Raw genomic sequence first — 17,075 nt, 5'->3', positions numbered from 1 at the left:
TGTGTGCTTAAACTCTCTAAGGTAAAATCATGACTTGCTCTGCTCTGCAAACCAGGGCATTTCAAGCCTGCTCTAGAGACATTAAAGTTCACTCTTTTAAGGACAGAATCAGCATGCTGGTTGTTGCAGTGGGGAGAGTCCTTAAGATCTTGAAAAGGTCCCACGAGCCATCACCTCCACAGCTAGAAAGTGGCTTTTTAAAGGGTGTCAGAGTGAGGAAGCATGTCTGGAGTGACAAATCGCTGTGCAGACATCTCCCATGTTTGTGTTACCAAGAACTGAATCGGTCACACCACTGAAGCTTTGAGTAAAGTGATTATTGACACAGTGTGACAGGAAGCTAAATCGGTGTGTCTGAGATGTAACAGCATAGGAATTAAGCAAGAGATGTGTCTTAATGTTCTGCTCACAACTCAGACATGGGACAAACTCAAGAAGTTCCCAAGTTCCCTTGACAGTGAGGTTTATTTCAGTTGAATTTCAGAGGCTGTCACAAATGCACTCAGAGAGAGTCATGTGCCAGGAGCAATTTCTCACTGAAAACATTTGGATGCTTTTTGTAATGTGAGGATGCTGTGTCCTGCAGCTGACCAGTTAGCAGTGACATTGTCATGTCCTTTATGCCTTTTTGTCACCTAGGAACCAAGTTGAATGAAATGGAAAAGTCAATTTCCAGCTGTTCAAAATACTGCTTGGCACAACGCAGGGAGATGTGGTTGGGTCAGGGTGCACAAAACCTGAAACTCAGCAGCAAAACCATGCAGGTTGTGCCCCAGGTCTTTTTAGGATTTAAGCCACAATTAAATGTGTGTCCACAAAAAGAAAATAGCTGTAAATCCAGCTGTGTGTAAGGGAAACTGAGGTAGAGAATTCTGTGCCTCAGGGCAGGAGAGATGGGCTGCAGCTAATTTTTGGTACATGGAAACATTCTCTGTAAGCAGATTCTGCTGCTGTTTTCCTCTGAAGAGTTTCTTGGTAACTTCTCTGAAGTACATTGAGCCATTTTGAGACTAGTGAGCACAGCTGGTAAAGGAGGTGGTATGTGAAGTATAGTGGCAGGGTGGAAATCAGGTGTTCAAGAGGGGATTGGACGTGGCACTTGGTGCCATGGTCTAGTCATGAGGTCTGTGGTGACAGGTTGGACTCGATGATCTTTGAGGTCTCTTCCAACCTTGGTGATACTGTGACTGTGAAATGAAAACAATAATCTTTTGGGTTTTTTTGGTAGAGAGACCATTCCTGCAACATTTTCCTAATAAAAAGGAAAAAATCCCAATTAAAAAAAAAAAAAGAAGAAGAAAAGGAGGGGAAAAAAAAAGAGGAGGTGAAAGGAGGGGAAAAAAACAGGGGTGGGGGGGAGGACAGCAGTAAAAGGGGGGGGGAAGGGTGGAAAAAGGGGAGGAAGGGGGAAAAAGGGGGAAAAGTAAAAGAAAAGGAGGAAAAAAGGGGGAAAAGTAAAAGAAAAAAGGAGGAAAAAAGGGGGAAAAGTAAAAGAAAAAAGGAGGAAAAAAGGGGGAAAAGTAAAAGAAAAAAGGAGGAAAAAAGGGGGAAAAGTAAAAGAAAAAAGGAGGAAAAAAGGGGGAAAAGTAAAAGAAAAAAGGAGGAAAAAAGGGGGAAAAGTAAAAGAAAAAAGGAGGAAAAAAGGGGGAAAAGTAAAAGAAAAAAGGAGGAAAAAAGGGGGAAAAGTAAAAGAAAAAAGGAGGAAAAAAGGGGGAAAAGTAAAAGAAAAAAGGAGGAAAAAAGGGGGAAAAGTAAAAGAAAAAAGGAGGAAAAAAGGGGGAAAAGTAAAAGAAAAAAGGAGGAAAAAAGGGGGAAAAGTAAAAGAAAAAAGGAGGAAAAAAGGGGGAAAAGTAAAAGAAAAAAGGAGGAAAAAAGGGGGAAAAGTAAAAGAAAAAAGGAGGAAAAATCACAGAATCAATAAAGTTGGAAAAGACCTCAAAGATTATCAAGTCCAACTTGTCACCCAAAATAAAAAGGAGAAAAGAAAAGGAAAAAATAAAAAGGGAAAAAGTGGGGGGAAAGGAAACAAAGTGGGCAGGGGGGAAGGAATAAAAGAAAGAGGGAAAAGCCTCTTACTGTAAGAGAATCTCTTTTGCCGTTGGTTTTGTGGACTCAGCTCTGACCGTCTGTCAGCAGAGGTGAAGGCTGCTTCTTTCAGCCACACATCCACATGTGGCAAGGTTCCTTCTAGCAAACAAATCAGCTGCTCACCAGCAGAGCATTCCCTGCATTCCTGTACAGATCTCTGAGTGTGGCCCCTTTGAGCTGCTCACCATTGACAGCGGAGAGGAGCTGGAGGAGCCCCTGAGCAGCAGCTCTGAGCTCACTGCAGGCCTGCCCAGCCCTCTGCTCCTTGGTCAGGAACAGCCAGGCTATCCCACCTGGGCTGCCAAAATGCTCTCCCAACTCTGGGCTCTTTACCTGGTGTGCAAAAGCCAGGGGGCACAGAGCCCAGAGATCTGGCTGCTTCCAGCCCTGCACAGACAAGGTGCCAGGTGAGAGTTCCACAAAGCTGGCACTGGCTGGAGTTGGCAGCAGAGGCTTCTGCAGTGAAGTGGATTTGCTGCAGCTCCTACCAACAGCTGCTAACTGTTGCTGGGTTTCTTTCTTGCTTTGTCTTACAGACACAGCTGCCCTTGCCTTGCTCTGCATGCTGGAGGCAGTGCTGCAGGTGGGGTCTGAGAGGGGCACAGGACTCACCTCTGTTTTATTAATTTACTCTAAGAAAATAATCTCTGAGCCAAATTTGAGCTCTCATGCTCAAACTGCATTTCCCTGCTGTTTTGTTTATACTCCCCTGAGAGAGACAGGCTGGGGTCCCGTGGTGAGGGTCATGCTAGCAGCTTTCATGTGGCAGCAGGCTTGCTCTGCCTGCTGTGCCTGAGTTGGGCTGCGGCCTGACACCCAGCACAAACCTCCCCGGGCCCCATCCCCAGAAGCCATGAGCTGAACAGCTGCCTGTCTGGGACTGGCATGAGTAGGGGTGCAGCTGGGTACTGGGGCAGCTAGGCTGGCATCTACATGTGCTCCAGAAACGTGGAAGGCTGCAAAATATTCTGCTAGAGAGAGGAGATGGGGGAAAGAGTCATGGAATGGTAGGAGTTGGAAGATGGAGATCATCCAGTCTAAGCCCCCTTCCAGAGCAGGGTCACCCAGGGCAGGTCACACAGAACACATCCAGGAGGGTTTTGAAAGTCTGCAGAGAAGGAGACTCCACAACCTCTCTGGGCAGCCTGCTCCAGGCTCCAGCACCCTCACAGGGACAAAGTTTTCCCTTCTGCTCCCCTGGCACCTCCTCCGCTCCAGCTTGCCCCCAGTGCCCCTTGTGCTGTCCTTGGATATCCCTGAGCAGAGCCTGGCTCTGTCCTCCCCACACTGCCCTGCACATCTTTATCACCAGCAACGTGGGCACCCCTCAGGCTCCTCTGCTGTATCATCCCAGCACATTCAGTGTTTCCTAGTGAGGGAAAAGCTGGTGAGCTCTGGAGTTCACTGCAGGGCTCTCTGTGTTTGAACACTGTGAACTCTCTGCTAACCTGTGCCTAGGCTGTGTCAGGCACAGCTCTCCATAGCTCTTGAATGGTTTTGTCTTTGCAGGTGAAAAAAGCCAAGATGCAGGAATCCAGAGAACAAAGCCTGAGGTAGGTAATTTCGAATTTTATTTTAGTGTGGAGCAGTAACTACATTTTTTCTGTCCTCACAAGCTTCCACTTGAGAGGCCTCACAGGGAGGGATTTGCCCCAAGGGCAGGGCAAAGAGAAGCCACTGCTGTACCTGATACAACTTTGAGAGTGAGGTCCCAGGAAAACAAACAAACAAACAAAAACCCCTGACCCTTTTCTGAAAGTGTCTGTGAAAAGCCTTATTTGCATTGTAGAATCATTCAGGTTGGAAAAGATCCCTGGGATCAAGTCATAGAATCACAGAATGCTCTGGGTTGGAAGGGACCTCCAAAGCTCATCCAGTCCAACCCTGCAGTCAGCAGGGACATCCTCCACTAGATCAGGTTCCCAGAGCCCTGTCCAGCCTCACCTTGAATATCTCCAGGGATGAGGCCTCAACCACCTTCCTGGGCAACCTGTTCCAGTGCCCTACTCATCAGGCATCCTGTGTTTCACAGACTGAGGAGACTGCCAGGTACTGCATTTTTGGTCCCTGTCTCTTAATCCTGCTTGTCATGGCATCTGCTGCCCTGGGACTTGATTTATATCACTTCTTAAGGAGCACTTCCATCATCTAGGGTGTGGTGAGAACTTGCTGGTTCAGTTATCAGAGAGTCATAGAATGGGACTCTTGTCTCCAGCTGCAGTTGTCTCTTGTGCAGTTTTGCTCCCCTTGCCCATGGAGTCGCAGGGGCACTGCCAGAGTTGCTGATGGCCAGCAGCAGGTCTGGTTTGGAGGCAGCTGGCATTGGCTCAGTCAGACACAGGAAGCTTCTGGCAGCTTCTCACAGAAACCACCTCTGTAAGCCCCTCTGCTACCAAAACCTTGCCACAAAAACCTGCTGTGGTCAAGTGTCTCAGGAGACCTGCAGCTCTCTTGGCATCTCTGTGCAGAGGTAGCTTCTGTGAAGAGTTTGCCTGGGTTAGGAAGGTTGAACCCAGGGGTTGTGATGCCCAGGAATGCTAATTTAAGAGTTCATGATGCTAATGCTTAGCCTTTGTCTGTCCTGGCAGTCATGTGAGCAGCACAGAAGTCACCGACCAGAAACCTGAAGCTTCAAGCCTTGGTTCAAACCTTCCCTTGTCCAGTGACAGTAAGTACCCTCTGCTCTTCTCCTGCCACTGCTCTCCTTCCTTTGCTTCCTCAAGCAGGAGCTTGTGTTCAGTGTTGAGCCTGTCCTCACTCTCAGCTGGAAGGGAAGGTTTGCTGTGGTGCTTACACAGTGCCAGTGCTGATGGGCAGCAGATCTGCCTTTCAAACAAAGATTTTGGTGTCACTGCCCCACAGCCTGCTGCTGGGTCCTGCTGGGTCTTACCCCACTGACACATAGCTGTTCTTGAGGGTAGGGCTGGGGTCTAGTAATGTCTGTATCTAAGTCACCTCTACACAGCTGGCTTTGGGTCTTTGCCATGCTCTTAGACTCTGAACTGTACTGAACCTCTGCAGAAATCCTTTAAGAAATAAAGGGAGAGGAAACTGAGGCAGAAAATGAAACAGTTGCATAGTGGGAGGTGGAATGTCTGCTTCCTGCTGGCAGAGGAGGATTTCTGTTCAGAATGTCTTTGACTGCCAGTCCTAAATTATGGAGTGGGTTGGGTTGGAAAGGACCTCAAAGATCATTCAGTTCCATTCCCCTGCCATGGGCAGGGACACCTCCCACCAGCCCAGGGTGCTCAAGGCCTCATCCAGCCTGGCTTTGAACACCTCCAGGGAGGAGGCATGCACAGCCTCCCTGGGCAACCTGTGCCAGTGCCTCCCCACCCTCACTCTAAGGAATTTATTCCTCATCTCCAGTCTCAGTCTCCCCTCTGCCATCTCAAAGCCATTGCCTCTCATCCTGGCACTGCAAGCCCTTGTCAAAACTCCCTCCCCAGCACGCACTTACAAGTGTCAGTTCAACCTGATTGGAAATACCAAACATGCCACTTCCCATTGCTCACTGCTCACATCTGTGCTGTGGTGGTGTAGTTGCAGGAGCTAGCAAAAGCCTGCAGGATCAGCTGCCTGGCTGGACAGGCCATGTGCTGGTTGCAGAAGCTGCATGCAGTGGTGCTGTGCTCTGGGTTTGGATTTGTTACACCATTACCTAACCCTTTGTGCCCTGGTGAAAAAGAAGAGGTCTAGAGGAGCCATCCCCGTGTCACTGTTTGGATGACAAAACAAACCAGGGCATTGTTGCAGGAGGGCTGTGATAGTATCTGACAGGTGTTGAGTGAAAGCCTTCAGGCCCAGAAGTTGCCTGTGGTATCCTTGTGCCACATGGGCTTGGCACCATGAGTAAAGGAAGCAGTGGATTCCAGGAGCATTCATGGTTTGTGGCTGGTAGTTTGTGTTCCTCAGCTGCTTATGCTTGGGTTGCAGTCAGAGGAGGTTGTGTAGGCAGCAGAATGCAGAGGGTAGGGTCAGGGCTGTCTGTTGAGCTTGCTGCCCTCACTAAGAGAGTTCAGTACATGGTCACACCAGAGCAATAATATTGCAGGACTCTTCCACAGGGGCAAAGCTTGACTTGCTGGAGCACACCACTGGCATCTGGAGCAGATCCCAAGGCTGTTACCTGTGCCCTGCTTTCTTTTTGGAAGCCCTTAGCTGAGTCTCTCCAAAGGGGACGTGCTAGCTCTGTAGTGTGAGTGGTGGAGGCTGTCACTAGAGCCAGCTAGCTTGGGGATGACTGTAGCATGCTGCAGCACTCTGGTGGCAAGTGCCAGAGGGGGCTGCACAGTGCCCAGTTCTGTGCCAGAGGTCCTGCACATCTTTGCTTTCCTAGTGTGCTGGAAGCTGAGTATCAGGTCAGCCTCTCTAAACCCAGGGGGCTTTAATGGCTCTTGGGTTAAGCTGTGGCAGCTCAAGCCCCCTTCACCCCAACAGAATGCTGGAGCTGAGAAGTGTCTTACATGGAGTGGACTAGAGTGAAGTGGTTTGAACATTGCCTCCTGTGTGTGCAGCCTGAGTGACTCTGCCTTAGCAGTTTCACAGTGTGATTGCAGTGGTTTATCCAGATGGAAACATCTCATTACATGGAGCTGCCACTTTTCTTCAGAGGCCATCTGAGCTGAGGGCTCAGCCTCCTGCACTGCAGCTCAGCCTGCTGCCACTTGATCTGTGAGATGAAGTTTGTTGAGCTGGGAGCCACTCCCAGCAGTTTGTTGCTGGAGCCATGCTTTGGGCAGAGCTTGGGGAAAAGGGAAGGAGAAGAGGAAAGCCTGGCAGAAGGAGCACCTGCTTTGGTCTCTGCTCCAGGACACACAAGAGAATGCTCAGCTTGGCACAGGTGGAGCCCCCTTGGAATGTGCAAGGTTTTGAGCAGGACTGAAATCAAAGCTCTGTCAGGACAGTTGCAGAAGATGACAGCAACTGGTGAAGAGCACTGTTAGGAAGGGAGAAACAGGACTGGCTGAATTCCCTCCCTGAGGACATTTTGGTGCCCTTCCCACAGTGCACTTTGTGAGAGTTGGCCTTGAAACAGCTCTTATAGGCACTCAAAGACCTTTGAGACCCCTGTGCCTTGGTTAAGTGTCCTGTGGATGCTGCTGTGCTGCTGTCATTGTTTGTTAGGTGTTGAATTGCCCTTGGTCCTGACACAAGCTTTTCTTTTGCAGTTATGACATGCACTGATTATATCCCAAGGTCATCGAATGATTATACCTCACAGATGTACTCTGCCAAGTAAGTAACAGATTGGTGCTGAGTTCTGGAACTCTTGCTGCTTTCTGAAGTCATCTTTTGGCATCTTTCTGCATCCTTGGAATACTCTAAATCACACTTTCATCTCCTCTGGCAACACAAACTCACTGCTGCAGATGCTGAAGCTGATAGAGGCCTCCCTTTGGCTTCAGTGGCTGTTGGTTTATGATCACAAGGATAAATGAGGCCCTTCGAGTGATGCACAGCACACTGGGCTTGTGCAGGGATGCCCAGGAGGAATCAGCAAGCTGGACAGATGCATGTAAGGAATTTCCTTACTGTACAGGGTTTCTGTGGGATTTGCTATGTAAACAGAGGGTTTCCTCTTTGTTCACCACCTTTGGGGATCTCCATAATCCTCCCTGTTGCACCACAGCAGGCACTGATCCCCTTTGATTGCTTTTCATAGGATCAGAGAGCCCTAGAATGCTCTGGGTTGGAAGGGACCTCCACAGCTCATCCAGTCCAACCCCCTGCACTCAGCAGGGACATCCTCCACTGGATCAGGTTGCCCAGAGCCTGTTGAGCCTCACCTTGAATATCTCTAGGGATGGGGCCTCAGCCACCTCCCTGGGCAGCCTTTGGTGTGGTCTCTCTGTGTGTTCCAGTGGTTTTGACACAAACTGCTGTGTTGTATTGGAGTCCTAGAAAATCAGGCTGGAAGGGAAGGGACCTCAGGGAACATCTGGTCCAACCTTGCTTGGCAGCAGCCTGGTCTGGCCAGAATGTCCCAGCACCATGTCCAGCCAAACCTCAGAAGTGCCCAGTGCTGGGGAAATGTTGGCTGGTATAACTGTGGTTTATAGCTTAGATTTGGCTTCCTAACTTTAGGATTTGGTGTTGTGAAACTGACTGCTTGTGCCTCATGGAACAGGGAGTTTGTTCTCCCCCTGCCTTCCCAGTGCTGGAGTAAGCACTGGTGCTCTGGCATCACAGAGGAAAGGCTTTCCCCTGGCATCACTGCAAGAAACAGGCAGAGATAAGCCCAAGGGCACTGGGAGCAGCAGCTGTTGGTGCCCTGAGCACATCTCAGTGTGTTGGTTTCTTTCTAAAGCAGTTGGTTTGGTGTTTTCTGGTTGGCAGCTGCCAGATGCATAGTGTAACCAGTTCTTCCCTGCTGTTCTGTCTCTTGCTCTAGGCCATATGCACACATCCTGTCTGTACCTGCATCGGAAACCATGAGCCCCTACCCTGCTCAGACCCAGTACCAAGCCCTGCAGCAGTCTCAGCCCTACACCATCTACCCCCAGACCACCCAAACCTATGGACTACCTCCTTTTGGTAAGAAGCAACTTTGCAAAGCCTCCTCAGTGCCTGCAGGTGTTGTCCTGTGCCTCACTGCAAACCCAGTGTTCAGCTTGAGGCTGTGTGGTGGAGAGCAGAGCACTGAATTGTGCCTCAGCTCTGACTCTGCCTGGGACTGCAGCATATCAGATGCTCCTCACAAAGTTCTTCTCCTGGCCATCACCTTGGGTGTCTCCCCATGCAGCTTGCCAAATGGTTCTTACTTTAGGCTGATAATTTTCTCCACTTGTGGTTTAGCTGTGTTCAGTCAAAGGCTTAAGGTCCAGCTGGAGACAGGTGATAAGTGGTGTCCCTCAGGGGTCTGTGCTGGGACCAGTGCTGGTCCATGTCTTCATCAATGCTGTAGACAGAGAGGCTGGGGCACACTCAGCAAGTTTGCAGGTGATACCAAGCTGAATGGTGTGACTGAGAAGACTGAAAGGGGGGATGGTGTCCAGAGGGACCTGGAGAGGTGGCTGAGGAGAATCCATGAGGTTCAATAAAGCAAAGTGTGAGATCCTGCACCTGGGTCAGGGCAATCCTCAGTATCAGTCCAGGCTGGGGGAATGATCCCCTCTCAGCCTTCTCCTCTCCAGACTAAAGAGCCCCAGGGCTCTCAGCCTCTCACAGTGGATCTGTTCCAGTCCCCTGCTCGTCCTCACAGCTCTCCACTGGACTCTCCCAGCAGAGCTTCTCTCCATTGGTTCCTTCCCTTTGTCTGTTTGCTGTTCATTGCCAGTTTGCTGTGGCCCTGCTCTGTGTTCTCAGGTGGTTTACTCTGTTGTGTGCCAGGGGCTTTAAAGGCCAATCTGTGTAACTGTCTGTAGATGTGGTCCTCAGTGACATGTTTTAGTGGTGGGCTTGGCAGTGCTGGCTTAAGGGTGGGACTCCATGACTTTAAAGGTCCTTCCCACCCCAGATGACTCCCTGGATGTGTAAACAAGCAGTCACAAAGATGAGACACAGGGAACTGCCTCTCCTCTTTGCTCACATGGCACTGAATCAGGGTGCAGAGTCATCAAGGGCCTTAAAAACCTCAGAGCAGGATCCTGGAAACCTGAGGTGTAGAAAGTTATGTGGTGAAGAAGAGGAGGCTAAGGAGAAACCTCACTGCTCTCTACAACTTCCTGAAAGGTTTGGGTGAGGCTGGTGTTGACCTCTTCTCCCAAGTAACCAAGGACAGGACAAGAGGAAATGGCCTCAAGCTGCAGATTTTTTCACAGCAGTAGTCAGGGAGTGGAACAGGCTGCTCAGGGTGGTGGTGCAGTCACCATCCCTGGAGGGCTTCAAAGCTCAGTAGATGTGGCACTTCAGAACAGGGTCTGGTGGTCATGGAGGTGTTGGGCAGAAGGTTGGGCTCCAGCTTAGAGGCTTCTCCAAGCCAAGCAGTTCTATGTTTCTGGTCTCTGTGGAATGCCCTTGGAAGTGCCAGGCCAGGATGCTTGGGAAGGTGTTTCAGGCTTCTGAGATCTGGGGTCAGGACATAGGGTGAGTAACATTTGTTAGTGTTTTGTGGGGGTGCTGTTTTGGTGGTGGCTGGGCTGGGGGGTGGGGGCAGCTTATGGTTTTTTAATCCAGAGGTTCTGGAATTCAGGGGTACTTGGCTGCTTCTGAGTGTAGCAGCAGGAATTCTTCTGAAGACCTAGGCAAGAGAGCAGGGTTTGCACAGGAGCTGCTGTCTGATGCACAGCTGAAATGTCATCAGTCAGGACCAGGTCTTGGTATGGATTTTGAGGTCTATTACTAAATGCTTGAATTTTTAATCTGGATTTGAGTGTTAGGAAGATTTAAAAGGTCCTGTTTCCAGTTCTGGCAAGCAGGCAGGAGTGCTGCCAGCTCCAGCACTGAGAAATGAACCTTGCCTGCTGGGATGGGCAGGTGGAGGCTGGGCGTGCACACTGCAGAGGGCACTCTGCACATTGCTCCTGCTCACAAAATCTCCACAGCAGGTGAGGAGTTGTGCAGCTTGGTCAGAGATTTGGCTCAGAGGTTTCCCTGCCTTGCTGCTGTGTGTTGGTTCCTAAGCCCAGAGGAAGGCAGCAGGAGTGATGTAACTGGAGCAAAGCAGAAGTGTTTAATGATGAATTCAAGCACAGTGCCAAACAGTTGCAGTCCTGAGATCACCCAGGGCAGGAGGCAGCTTTCAGAGGGGAGAGGTCACCTGTGCTGTTGACAGCTTCTCACCTCTGCTTGTGCTGCAGCACTTTCTGGATGCTGTTGGTGCATTGTTCTGCCTGGGACATGCTTGTGGTCTGGGGGGGTTGTTATGGGCTGTGCCATACCAGCTGCATGCCCGTGGCTGTAAGCTGCTGTCAGAAACACTGTAGCTGTGGTGGCTGGACTCAAGAAAAGCTCAAGTGGTGTGGGATGGCCTGTGTGCAGCCTTCCCATGTACCTGCATGTGTCCTGTGACATTCCTGTGCCCAGCCCAAGTGCCACTGTTGGGTATGGAGGGCTCTCACCTCCTCTTGCCATCCTTGAGGCCATGCTGGCTTTTAAAGCCACCCAGAAGCAGAGAGGAGGACAGGTGCCTGCAGGCCAGGAGTGTGGGAAGTGTGCTGAGAGATGACAGAGAGACAGTCATGGAAGGCAGGGGCTGGAGTCAGCTCCTGCACTCACATCCAGCCAGCCCTGCCAGCACCTCTGATCACCCAGAGTGCAAGGGACCTTGGGAGAGCATCTGCTCCCCTCCCCTAGCTGTGTGTGTCCACTCCTCACCTGACAGTTGCCCTACAGCATTCAGACTTGGTTTGGATTTCATGGACTTGGCACTTTTGGGTGTCCTCTGAGCACCTCTTGCTGCTGCTGTCTGTCCTTGTCCATCTGTCTTGCACTGGGAGGAGCTGTTGGTCACTGTCCCTTCTGCAGCCTGCTCACACATTTGGCTGTGGCAGCACTCTCCTTCCAAACTAAACCAATGCAGCTGCTCCCACTCTGCTGAGAGCATCTCTCTGCCCTGTTCCACTCTGGAGCTGTGCCATGCACCCACACCCCAGGGTCAGCCTCTCCCTGGGCTCTGTTGCTGCAGCTCCAGAGCTTTGAAACAGCAATGATGACAACTTGAGAGTCCAAGCATCACAGCCCTGGGGTGGCTGTGCAGAGAGCTGAATGACTCCACTTGACTCCCAGGTGATACTTTGAGATCAGATCTGCTGCAGAGTTCAGCTCTGGCTGAGCCCTGGGAGTTCCTGCTGTTGGCCAGCTCTGAGGCTGCCCTGGGTCTTCTGGATAGCCTGGAGAAGAGGAGGCTCAGGGGAGACCTTATTGCTCTCTACAACTACCTGAAAGGAGGCTGTAGACAGGTGGGGGCTGGTCTCTTCTCCCAGGCAACCAGCAACAGAACAAGAGGACACAGTCTCAAGCTGCTCCAGGGGAGGTCTAGGCTTGTGGTGAGGAGAAAGTTCTTCACAGAAAGAGTAATTGGCCATTGGGATGTGCTGCCCAGGGAGGTGGTGGAGTCCCCATCCCTGGGGGTGTTCAAAAAAGCACTGGATGTGGCACTTGGAGCCATGGATTAGTTGTCAGGAGGTGTTAGGTAATAGGTTGGACTTGATGATCTCTGATGTCTTTTCCAACCTTGTTGATTCAATGATGAGAGGCTTGGAGCCCACAGCCACTGGCTCTTCCTGCTGCTGGTGGCTTTTGCAGCCTTGGTGCTGATTTTGGGGGGGTTAAGAGGGAAAGTGATCTTTCTGCAGGCCCTGAGCTTTGTGTCTAGCTCCAGATGTCCTTTGTCACTCTGCTTTGCACACTCCTGCTAGTTTTTAAGTAGATCCCCTCCACTGATTCCTGCTATCTAGCCCCAGCTGGGGAGAAGTGGCTTTGCCTTTGGCTGTAGGTCTGGAAACACACAAAAGAAGAGCCCTGAAGAAGCAAGGCCTGACCTGAGCTGCTGCACTCAGATGCTGGTTTCCCCCTGTCAGTGCAGTAGACAGACAGCCCTGAGCTGCAACCACTGCATGTGTGCCTCATGCAGCTGGACTGCTGGCTTTGTGCTGTGCTCAGTGTCAGAGATGCTCTCCAGAGGCAGCAGTTTGGAAGACACAGTCAGATATTTCCCCCCTGGTTATTTGAGCTCTAGATTCACTGTTGTTGGTTTATGGAAATTACTGACTTGTGGCTTGATGTAAAATCCTCCACCCAAAGAACAGTGAAGTGGCAGAGTTCACCTTGACCTTAACAGAGACCAGCTTCAGCCTTGCCATCTAATAGCTGAGGGCATTTGCAGTGCTGTGCAGCCCAGCCCAAGCTGCAGAGGGATTAGCAGCTCCTCCAGGCCAGGGTGGCAGGGAGCTTCCTGTGACAGGAGCAGATCTGTAGTTGACAGCTGTGGAGATTGGTCTTGTTGGTGCTTTTAATTCTCTCTTTTCCAGCCACTTTTGTCAGCAGCTCTAACCCATGCACAGCCTGCCAGTCAGCAATCCTGCAGGAGGGTCACAGCTGCCCTCTGTGGTTTGCTCCTTGCTTTTGTGACAAGCAAAACAGCTTAACCTGAGCTAGCAGCATGCTCTTTGGTCCCAGCATATCTGTTTGTAACTGGTCCAATTTATCTGATTCAGGTGCACTGTGGCCAGGTATGAAACCTGAAAGTGGTTTAATTCAGACTCCATCTGCAAGTCAGCACAGTGTTCTTACCTGCACTACAGGGTTAACCACAAGCCAGCCCAGCCCAGCACATTATTCTTATCCCATTGAAGGTAACTTGGCATGGTTTTTATCTGCATCTCTCTCCACCTAACTGAGCCCAGACCCCACAAACAGAGAGGCTTGCACGTTGGCTCCTGGGTTGTGCATGCTCCTGTCTGCTTGGCCTCTTTGTGTGTGTTTGGTTCTGTGTTTGCTGCATAGCTCTGTGTGCACCAGGCTGGCTTGTTGGTGCCATGCTGATGGACTGAACAGGGTGAAGAGCAAATGGGAAGGGAAGAGGAGACTAAATGTTGGGTTCTTGCATGCCATTACTGGGGATGCTCTTGCAGCTCAAGGCCTTCCTTGGTGGTCTTCAGCTCCATGTCAGGAGATGCTTTGACAATGCACTTCTGAAAAAAGAAAGGTTTTATGATTTCTGGAGGTAGATGGCTCCGAGATGTGACACATTCCCCTTCCCCCCAGCTTGGCAGATCTGCCAGGGAGTGAACTTCCCTGTACAGAACTGGCCTACAAATACTGCAGCTGCTGGAAGTGGCACAGCTAAGGACACGGGTGCTGAGTGCCAGCAGCTTCCAGAGCAGTGCAGAGTGAATGTGAGCAGTGGAGATGGGGGCTGAGGGCAGACATTTGCAAACTGCTGCTCTGTTTTTTAGGCAGGACTTTTGCTGGTGGTGCTTGGGTGATGCAGTGAAAACTTGTCTCTCTCCCTGCAGTTTTTAAAAAGCATTTCATTTCATTTCATGCCTTCTCTGCTTCTTGTGTGATGTTTTCATAGGGCCTTCAGGAGAGCTTTTGCTCAGCCTTGATACTGAATTCAGGACCAGGTTGCTCTGGCCTTTATACAGTTGCATCTCAGACCCCTCTGAGGATGGAGGTTCCAGCAGTTCCAGGCCCTGGCTGTTGTCATGGGGAAGGCTTTTCTTTTGTGCAGTTGGAGCATCCCTTCTTGCATGTTGGAACAGTTTCTCTTCTTCTCCTGCTGTGCACCTGCAGAAAGGAGCCTGGCTCTGTCTCCTCCATGCAGCTACCAGCAGGCTTCTGTCCAGTCCCCAAAGCCATCTCTTCTCCAGGCTTGCCCAGTCCTGCTGCCCCTCAGAGGGGGCATGCCCCAGCTCCCTGACTGTTCTGGTGGCTCTTTGTCAGACCCACTGCATTTTAGCAACATGTTCCTTGTGCTTCAGGCCCCACACTGAATGCCATATCCAGGTGTGGCCTGCTGAGTGCAAAGCAAAGGGGGAGAACTGCAGATGAGCACTGAGTAGGGCTGAGCACCTTCCAGTGAGCAGAGAGGGCCATGGCTGTGCTGTGGGGCTTGCCCAGCCTGCATCACTGTAGCATTAACTGGCCCAGTGTTGTGTTTCTCCTTGCTTTGCTTTCCACCTCCATGGCACAAGCCAGGCAGCACTGCAGAGACCAGGGGCCTTCAGACACAGCTCTGCAGGACTGCCCTGGCAGAAGGCATTCAGTGTCCATAGCACACACTTGAACTGCCAGGAGTCAGGAACAGTTCTGCATGAGGTGACCCCTGGCAGGCTTCCAGGGATGTGCCACAGTGAGCACCCAAGGCCCTGGGGACAGGTGGGGTGACAGGGCCAGCCTCAGGCTGCTCTGCAGAAGGATTCCAAAGCATTTGATCCCCTGCTGTGAGGATGTGAGGTGGCAGAGTTTCCCTGCCAGCTGCTGCTGGAAAGTGTGAAGAAGTCACCTGAGCTGTAAATGCTGGTGGGAAACTGTCACAGCCCAGCAGCAAACTCTTCCTGCTGCCTTTTGCTGCCTTTCCTGTTTGTAACATCAGCAAGCAGCCAGCTAAGGGCTCAGGCCAGCTGGTGCCACAGAGGTGCTGGAGAGCAGGAGCTGGCAGGCTGGACAAAGTGGCTTTGTCTCTTGGCAATCTCTTTTCTCCCCAGTCAGGGTGATGCCCAGCTGCAGGGTGCAGCTGTCCCACCTGCTGTGCATCCAGAGCTGGGGTCTGGCTTAGTCTGCAGATGCCAGACAGAAGCAGTGTGGTGCCTGAACGCTGGGCAATGGTCAGAGGCACTTCAGTGACTGAGAGTTTGGCTGCCCTGAGCTGTGGCCATGGTGGCACAGTGCAGAGGCACTTGGAAGCAGTGGGAGCCACATGGGAGGAATGGCTGCTCCTGCCTCCTCTTCCTCCCCTGGGAGAGCAAAGCAGCCAAGGAAGCATCAAATGCATTCATTGCAGTATCCCTTACCAGCACGTGGTGCAACTGAAACAGCTTTGGAAGGGACTGCAGCAAAACTGAGTGGGGTAGGGGGGCAGAGGTGTGAGCTCTGGAAGTGGGGAAGAAAGGCACAAGAGGAGAAGATGACTCACAGCAGCTTCCAGGCAATACTTTGCTGATCTTTCAAAGCTGGAAGTGGTCTCTGCTGGCACATTAGTGCCAAATGTTTTCACCTGGGTTTGGCCCAGTCACAGGCAAAAGAAACTGCCCCAGGGTGCAGGAGGAATCTGTTCCCCTGTGCAGTGGGGGCTGGTGGTAAAGGTGTGTTGTGCAGCACTGTGTAGACAGAGGATGATTCAGACAGAGCAGAATTAAGATCAGCACTGAAGGGGAGCTGGGGGAGCTGGGTTCTTGCCAGAATCCCAACACTTGGAATCCTTCTGTGATTTCTTAGCTTCTGTTCTCTGTCTCAGTGCAGGAGCACTGCAGATGAGATTCACCTTCTGTTTGCTCTCTGTCATAATCTGGAGAGAGGAGGCAGAACAGTGTCTCCTGGGTAGTTCAGCTCCTCCAGCTTTGCAATGGGGAGGGAGGATCTTTTCTGGAGAGCTGCTCTTCACAGTGCCCTAGGCAGTGACCTTCTCTTTCCCATGGCAGGTCCAGCTGGAAGGGTTCTGCTTGGAAACTAACCTCTGTTCTCTAGCAGCTGCTCATGAGGGGTGCCTGTCAGGGGTCCCCTTTGCTTTCAGCTGTGCTTCTAGCAGCAGCAGCATAGCTTCTGTAGGTGCTTGAGCATCTCCACCATTGCTGCTGTTCTGAGCAGATTTCCTTCCCTTTTCCTGGATGTTCTCCACTCTCAGATGCTCTGCCACCTGTGAACTCTGCTGCTCCTATCTGTGAGGAGATTCCCAGGGGCTAATGATTTGTCTTCTTTTCTGCTCCCACAGAGATGCCACCCTTCACACTCCTCACCTCTGGGAAATGCTGCAGTATTTACTGCACCTCTTTTAAGATCTATTTCTTCTGCTTTTCATCTTTTTGAGGCATGTTTTGGATCCCTTCCTCTTTCCAGGAGCCATTCACCAGCTGGTATCTGTGCTTGCCATCTCACAGCATGCTTTGATCCAGACTTGGTGGCTGGGCCTGTTTCCCTGGGCTAGAAAGACTGAAGCCTGCAGAAGCTCTTGAGGCTTGAAGTAGATTCTGCATGAGTGCTCTCTGCAAGAGGGAGGGCTTTCCTCAGAGTGCTGGTAAAGTAGGAGATACTGTGGGTTTCTGCCTTTTCAGAAGCATCTACAAGTGATCCTTGGTTTTGTTTGTGTCCAGAGAGAGAAGATTTAGCAAAAGGAAATATTTCTTGGTAGCTCCTGGTTTAGTGCATCCTGATTTTGTTCATGCTGGTTTCATTATTTGTTGTCACTAACCCTTGAGGGTCCCCAAAAGCCCTTGTGGAGCATTGCTTAATGGGATAAAGCTGCTCAGTGACTGGTGTGCCCTGATGCTGCTCTGGCAGCCTCCTTTGTGTGTTGGAAGAACCAAAAGCAGTGATCTGAGGGCTATTAAACATCTTGAAATCCATCCAGACAGCTGCATGTCTCTGGTACTTTGGCTTACAAG

At 51.0% G+C, this 17,075-nt stretch overlaps 1 protein-coding gene across 3 annotated transcripts in view; it reads left to right on the top strand.

The window, feature by feature from the left end:
• Positions 1 to 17,075, top strand: part of EYA3 (EYA transcriptional coactivator and phosphatase 3) — a 48,314-nt gene that overhangs the window by 17,602 nt on the left and 13,637 nt on the right. Inside the window, exons 3-7 of one of the 3 annotated variants that reach the window (XM_054170626.1) lie at positions 3,598 to 3,641; positions 4,677 to 4,756; positions 7,260 to 7,326; positions 8,483 to 8,625; positions 13,188 to 13,325. In XM_054170626.1, the coding sequence (XP_054026601.1) occupies positions 3,598 to 3,641; positions 4,677 to 4,756; positions 7,260 to 7,326; positions 8,483 to 8,625; positions 13,188 to 13,325 (472 nt within the window). Of the gene's footprint in view, positions 1 to 3,597; positions 3,642 to 4,676; positions 4,757 to 7,259; positions 7,327 to 7,460; positions 7,607 to 8,482; positions 8,626 to 13,187; positions 13,326 to 17,075 lie in introns of those variants that run through there. The other 2 variants (XM_054170627.1, XM_054170629.1) reach the window with 2 other exon arrangements.

This window comes from Dryobates pubescens, chromosome 20, assembly GCF_014839835.1.
Source record: "Dryobates pubescens isolate bDryPub1 chromosome 20, bDryPub1.pri, whole genome shotgun sequence".
In the NCBI taxonomy this organism is placed as follows: domain Eukaryota; kingdom Metazoa; phylum Chordata; class Aves; order Piciformes; family Picidae; genus Dryobates; species Dryobates pubescens.
The sequence above is the reverse complement of the archived record's forward strand: the minus strand, read 5'-3'. Positions and strand labels throughout refer to the sequence as shown.